Source organism: Entelurus aequoreus, linkage group LG06 (genome assembly GCF_033978785.1).
Source record: "Entelurus aequoreus isolate RoL-2023_Sb linkage group LG06, RoL_Eaeq_v1.1, whole genome shotgun sequence".
Lineage (NCBI taxonomy): Eukaryota > Metazoa > Chordata > Actinopteri > Syngnathiformes > Syngnathidae > Entelurus > Entelurus aequoreus.
The window spans coordinates 4,412,658-4,420,331 of NC_084736.1; the positions used below are offsets into that span (position 1 = coordinate 4,412,658).

The 7,674-nt window shown below is 36.4% G+C and overlaps 2 protein-coding genes across 2 annotated transcripts in view; one reads left to right on the forward strand and one right to left on the reverse strand.

The window, feature by feature from the left end:
* The window catches only part of LOC133651771 (adhesion G protein-coupled receptor L1-like), a 1,026,396-nt gene that overhangs the window by 212,919 nt on the left and 805,803 nt on the right, over nucleotides 1-7,674 (forward strand). The gene's annotated exons all lie outside the window — the stretch shown is intronic.
* Nucleotides 1-7,674, reverse strand: part of LOC133651774 (adhesion G protein-coupled receptor L1-like) — a 309,731-nt gene that overhangs the window by 109,810 nt on the left and 192,247 nt on the right. Inside the window, exon 5 of the mRNA XM_062049891.1 lies at nucleotides 1,822-2,035. Within this exon, the coding sequence (XP_061905875.1) occupies nucleotides 1,822-2,035 (214 nt within the window). The remainder of the gene's footprint in view (nucleotides 1-1,821; nucleotides 2,036-7,674) is intronic.

Here is a 7,674-nt window from a genome sequence, read left to right on the forward strand (position 1 = left end):
GCTGTGTTTTGCTTGATTGCAAAAGATACACAACTACAGAGGAGTTGGTCTGAGAAGTAAAAAATGTTCATATGTTGTTAATATTCAGTGTTTTATTGTTCATAGTTAATATTGTAAATCCCACTTTCTTCATTTTTGCAAAAAAAAATGTCTGCATAAAAGTGATAATATATCATATTGTAGGTGTTTATTACACTTTGCATTCATATTTTCCTGTTTGTTACATTTTTGTTGTGTTTTTCTTGATTGTAGAATATGTCTATCAAGGAGCGATGTTCATACGTTGTTAATATTCAGTGTTTTATCCTTCATAGTTAATATTGTAAATCCCACTTTCTTCATTTTTGCAAAAAAAAAAATGTCTGCATAAAAGTGATAATATATCATATTGTAGGTGGTTATTACACTTTGCATTCATATTTTGCTGTTTTTTACATTTTTGTTGTGTTTTGCTTGATTGTAAAAGATACACAACTATGGTGGAGTTGGTCTGAGAAGTAAAAAATGTTTATATGTTGTTAATATTCAGTGTTTTATTGTTCGTAGTTAATATTGTAAATCCCACTTTCTTCATTTTTGCAAAAAAAATATGTCTGCATAAAAATGATAATATATCATATTGTAGGTGATATATTATTATTATATTCCAGTGTGCCTAATGAAGAGGCCACTGACTATGGAGTTATATTATTATTATTATTACAGTGTGCCTAATGAAGAGGCCACTGACTATGGAGTTATATTATTATTATTCCAGTGTGCTTAATGAAGAGGCCACTGACTATGGAGTTATATTATTATTATTACAGTGTGCCTAATGAAGAGGCCACTGACTATGGAGTTATATTATTATTATTACAGTGTGCCTAATGAAGAGGCCACTGACTACAACTACAAATAGGAAGTGACTGTGATATTGACTAGTGACATTGAATATAACGGAAAAAGAAGAGGAATTGAAAAAATAAATGAATATAAAACATAATAAATAATAAATAATAAACATAATACAACAAAAAAAAAAGAGAAATTGAAAAAATAAATGAATATAAAACATAATAAATAATAAACATAATATAACGGGAAAAAAAAGAGAAATTGAAAAAATAAATGAATATAAAACATAATAAATAATAAACATATAATAACGAAAAAACAAGAGAAATTGAAAAAATACATGAATATAAAACATAACAAATAATAAATAATAAACACAATATAACGAACAAAAAAGAGAAATTGAAAAAATAAATGAATATAAAAAATAAAAGAAATGCCTTTTATTATTGTCAACTAGCATAAGAAATGAAAGATAGATATTTATTAAGATGACAAAGAAATAAAAGAAATAAAGATATCAAACATAATAAATAATAAACATAACGAAAAAAAAAGAGACATTGAAAAAATAAATGAATATAAAAAATGTGTGGAAAACAGTATACTGAGTTTTTCACATTTTTTTGTACTTATTTGTTTATCATATTTCTCTTTTTTAGTACATTATGTGTTTTATCCTGTATGTAATAAAACAAAAAGAGAAATCAAATAAATAGATACATCTAAAAAAATGTGGGGAAAACTTAGTATACTGAGTTTTTCACTTTTTTTTAAAACTTATTTGTTTATCATATTTCTCTTTTTTATTATATTATGTGTGCGCACGCAATTTATGCCTAATGAAGAGGCCACTGACTATGGAGTTATATTATTATTATTATTCCAGTGTGCCTAATGAAGAGGCCACTGACTATGGAGTTATATTATTATTATTATTCCAGTGTGCCTAATGAAGAGGCCAGTGACGAGCGAGACTCTCACCTCTGAGACATGATCTTGACGGCGTCAGGAAGGTAACACTGCACGTTCTCCATCTGGAAGGGGTCGGCGTCGCAGATCTTGTCGTCGGTGCGTCCGTAGTTGGCCGTCTCGATCATGATGACGTCGCTGCCGGGGCAGCGCAGCTCGATGGGGTAGCCTTCGCACGCCAGCTCCCGCCGCATCAAGCCAAAGGGCATCATCGAGCGGCTCAGGGCTGAGGAGGAGACGGCGGGTGGGGGGGAGAATAAAAATGAAGGATAAGTCTGCTGACCTTGACTCTTTTCTCAAATAAGGCACTTTAGTGTTAGTCACTGCTCATAAAATGATGACAAAACTTGGATCACATTAAACATATTACACACATTTTGACCACAGAGCAGGGATGTTCAACTCAATTATTTTAGGGCTCACATTTCCACAAAAAGGTGTATTTTGTACAAAACCCCAAAAGCAGTGAAGTTGTCAAGTTGTGTAAATGGTAAATAAGAATACAACAAATCCTTTTCAACTTGTATTCAATTGAATGGACTGCAAAGATAAGATATTTTAATGTTTACACTGAGAAATGTTGTTATATTTGGCAAATATTAGCTCATTTGGAATGTGACGCCTGCGGCACGTTTCAAAAAAGCTGGCACAAGTGGCAAAAAAGACTGAGAAAGTCGAGGAACGCTCGTCAAAGACTTATTTGGAACATCCCACGGGTGAACAGGCTAATTGGGAACGGGTGGGTGCCATGATTGGGTAGAACAGATCAGTCGTTCACAAAACAAGGGTCGCCACTTTGTCGACAAATGCCCCGAGCAAATTGTTGAAGGACAACATTTCTCAACCGGCTGTCGCAAGGAATTTAGGGACTTTCACCATCTACGCTCCGTGATGTCGTCGAAAGGTTCGGGGAATCCGGAGAAATCACCGCACGTAAGCGGCGAGGCCGAAAACCAACATTGAAAGCCTGTGATCAAAAAGCGACATCGGTGTGTAAAGGATATCGCCACATGGGCTCAGGGACACTTCAGAAACCCACTGTCGGTAACTACAGTCGGTCGCTACATTGTAAGTGCAAGTTAAATCTCTACTATACAAAGCCAAAACCGTTGATCAACAACACCCAGAAACGCCGCCGGCTTCGCTGGGCCCGAGCTCATCCAAGATGGACTGATGCAAAGTGAAAAATTGTGTTCTGTGGTCTGACGGGTCCACATTTCAAATTGTTTTTTTGGAAACTGTCGACGTCGTGTCCTCCGGACCAAAGAGGAAAAGAGCCATCCGGATTGTTCTAGGCCAGGGGTCGGCAACCTTTACCACTCAAAGAGCCATTTTGGCAAGTTTCACAAATTAAAGAAAATAATGGGAGCCACAAAAAAAAATTCAAAATTTTAAATGAAAAACACAGCATACAAAGCTTAAATTGCTTTTTACTAGCGTCATGCTTGCCAATCCTCTCATTATTTCCGGGAGACTCCCGGATATCAGAACGTGACGGCACTGCTTTTGGCGCCCTCTATAGCCTGCTCAAACAGTGTACCTGCTCGACCACATGTAGAATGCAGCTTCAGCTGGCGTACTAGGTCAGCAGCCACACAGCTTACACTGACGGTAGCCGTAAAAAAAAAAACTTTAACACTGTTACATTACAAATATGCGCCACACTTTGAACCCACACCAAAAAAGAATGGCAAACACATTTCTGGAGAACATCTGCACTGTAACACAACATAAACACAACACAACAAATACCCAGAATCCCATGCAGCACTAACTCTTCCGCTCAACCGACGCACGGAGGGGGCGGGGGTTGATGTGTGGGGGGGTTTGGTGGTAGTGGGGGTGTATAATCTAGACCGGAAGAGTTAGGGCTGCATGGGATTCTGGGTATTGGTTGTGTTGTGTTTATGTTGTGTTACGGTGGGATGTTCTCCAGAAATGTGTTTGTCATTCTTTTTTGCTGTGGGTTCACAGTGTGGCGCATATTTGTAACGTAACAGTGTTAAAGTTGTTTTATACGTCTACCGTCAGTGTAAGCTGTGTGGCTGATGACTAAGTATGCTTTGCTGTCTCCTACGTGTGCAAGTAAAAGCTACATACATCATGTGGCCGGGCTGGCACGCTGTTTGTAAATGCTATAGAGGACAATTACTTTACTGCAGTGCATTGAGGGCACGCCCTTAATTTAGTAATCCGAGTGAAAATAGGATTATATTTGCCCTGGGAGTTAACTAGGAGAGGCACTGAGATCCAGAAGTCTCCTGGGAAAATTGGGGGGGTCGGCAAGTATGCAGCTGAGCCGCATCTGAGTGGTCAAAGAGCCGCATGCGGCTCCGGAGCCGCAGGTTGCCGACCCCTGTTCTAGGCGCAAAGTGTGAAAAGACAGCATGTGTGATGGTATGGGGGTGTATTAGTGCCCAAGACATGGGTAACTTACACATCTGTGAAGGCACCATTAATGCTGAAAGGTACATACAGCTTTTGGAGCAACATATGTTGCCATCCAAGCAACGTTACCATGGACGCCCCTGCTTATTTCAGCAAGACAATGCCAAGCCACGTGTTACAACAGCGTGGCTTCATGGTAAAAGAGTGTGGGTACTAGACTGGCCTGCCTGTAGTACCATTGAAAATGTGTGGTGCAATATGAAGCCTAAAATACCACAACGGAGACTGTTGAACAACTTAAGCTGTACATCAAGCAAGAATGGGAAAGAATTCCACCTGAAGAGCTTCAAAAATTGGTATTTTGGTCTACCGTATTTTCCAGACTATAAGCACTACCTTTTTCAATGCTTTGAACCCTGTAACGGTGGGCTTGTTCTTCACTAACGGCCATGATGCTTTGTGTTTAACGAAACACAGACATATGCAGTGAAAAGGTGTGTTAGTGTTTGTGCTACGGCGCCATCTTTTGGACAAATTCACCCACTGCAGGTGTTGCGGGTTGACAATGTACTCCCTGTTTTGTGCCGGACGTTTATCCATCTATACTCGCTCATCATCCCAAGCAACGTTTGTAAGTTTTTACAATGTAACTAAAACAATTCATACATAAATTGGGCTTGGGCCTATGCTCTCTTGTCCTGTGGTGTTCCTCAGGGTTCAATGCTAGGATCAATCCTGTTTTCAGGGTACATGCTGCCCATTCAACACATTTAACAAAAAACATAACATATCATATCATCTTCACGCGGATTATACGCAAATCTACGTCCTTTTAAAAAAGACAGAAATGATTCTACTTGACTGAAAAGTCCAACAGAATGCTCCCCCCAGTGAGCTGGACCCCGTGATGCCTTATTTCAAACCCACAGTCACAAATCTTGGTTGGACAATGATCTTAAATTGGAACATGCCTCGTCTGAGCTGCTGGAGACTTACATTTCCATAGTAACTAATTAGATGAGCATAGTAACTAATCAGATTAGCATAGAAACTAATTAGATGACCATAGTAACTAATCAGATTAGCATAGAAACTAATTAGATGAGCATAGTAACTCATTATATGACCATAGTAACTCATTAGATGACCATAGCAACTAATTAGATGACCATAGCAACTAATTAGATGACCATAGTAACTCATTAGATGAGTATAGTAACTATTTAGATGAGCATAGCAACTAATTAGATGACCATAGTAACTAATTAGATGACCATAGTAACTCATTAGATGACCATAGTAACTAATTAGATGAGCATAGTAACTAATCAGATGACCATAGTAACTCATTAGAGCATAGTAACTATTTAGATGACCACAACAACTAATTAGATGACCATATCAACTCATTATATGATCATAGTAACTAATTAGATGACCATAGAAACTCATTAGATGACCATAGTAACTCATTAGATTAGCATAGCAACTAATTAGATGAGTATAGTAACTCATTAGATGACCATAGTAACTAATTAGATGATCATAGTAACTAATTAGATGACCATAGTAACTAATGAGATGAGCATAGTAACTAATTAGATGAGCATAGTAACTAATTATATGAGCATAGTAACTAGTTAGATGAGCAAAGTAACTAATTAGATGAGCATAGTAACTAATGACATGAGCATAGTAACTAATTAGATGAGCATAGTAACTAATTAAATGAGCATAGTAACTAATTAAATGGCCATAGTAACTAATTAGATGAGCATAGTTACTAATCAGATTAGCATAGTAACTAATTAGATGACCATAGTAACTCATTAGATGACAATAGCAACTAATTAGATGACCATAGCAAGTCATTAGATGATCATAGCAACTAATTAAATGAGTATAGTAACTCATTAGATGACCATAGTAACTAATTAAATGAGCATAGTAACTAATTAGATGATCAAAGTAACTAATTAGATGACCATAGTAACTCATTAGATGAGCATAGTAACTAATTAGATGACCATAGTAACTAATCAGATTAGCATAGTAACTAATTAGATGACCATAGTAACTCATTAGATGAGCATAGCAACTAATTAGATGACCATAGTAACTAATTAGATGAGCATAGTTACTAATCAGATTAGCATAGTAACTAATTAGATGACCATAGTAACTCATTAGATGACAATAGCAACTAATTAGATGACCATAGCAACTCATTAGATGATCATATCAACTAATTAAATGAGTATAGTAACTCATTAGATGACCATAGTAACTCATTAAATGAGCATAGTAACTAATTAGATGATCATAGTAACTAATTAGATGAGCATAGTAACTAATTAGATGAGCATAGTAACTAATTAGATGATCATAGTAACTAATTAGATGACCATAGTAACTCATTAAATGAGCATAGTGACTCATTAGATGAGCATAGTAACTAATTAGATGAGCATAGTAAGTAATTAGATGAGCATAGTAAGTAATTAGATGACCATAGTAACTCATTAGATGACCATAGCAACTAATTAGATGACCATAGCAACTAATTAGATGACCATAGTAACTAATTAGATGACCATAGTAACTCTTTAGATGAGCATAGTAACTAATTAGATGATCATAGCATCTAATTAGATGAGTATAGTAACTCATTAGATGACCATAGTAACTCATTAGATGAGCATAGTAACTAATTAGATGACCATAGTAACTCATTAGATGATCATAGCAACTAATTAGATGATTATAGCATCTAATTAGATGAGTATAGTAACTCATTAGATGACCATAGTAACTCATTAGATGAGCATAGTAACTAATTAGATGACCATAGTAACTCATTAGATGATCATAGCAACTAATTAGATGATTATAGCATCTAATTAGATGAGTATAGTAACTCATTAGATGACCATAGTAACTCATTAGATGAGCATAGTAACTAATTAGATGACCATAGTAACTCATTAGATGAGCATAGTAACTAATTAGATGACCATAGTAACTAATTAGATGAGCATAGTAACTAATTAGATGAGCATAGTAAGTAATTAGATGAGCATAGTAAGTAATTAGATGAGCATAGTAACTAATTAGATGACCATAGTAACTAATTAGATGAGCATAGTAACTAATTAGATGAGCATAGTAACTAGTATATGATGCAGATTCCAAGCATGTAAAGACTTAGTATAGTTGAAGGTGATTATAAAAGATGAGTGACATCATAATGGCAGCTACACTTTACATCTTAAACATCTACAAAAATGATTAGGGAATGTCCGGCGGGCCAGATTGAAAAGCTTAACGGGCCCCATGTGGCCCCCGGGTCTTCATCGACCCAGGTCTGAACTAAAGGCTAAACCCCATGCCTGTTTTTTCCCTTCCGACATACACATTGTCACACGGGTGACACACACATTGTCACACGGGTGACACACACATTGTCACACGGGTGAC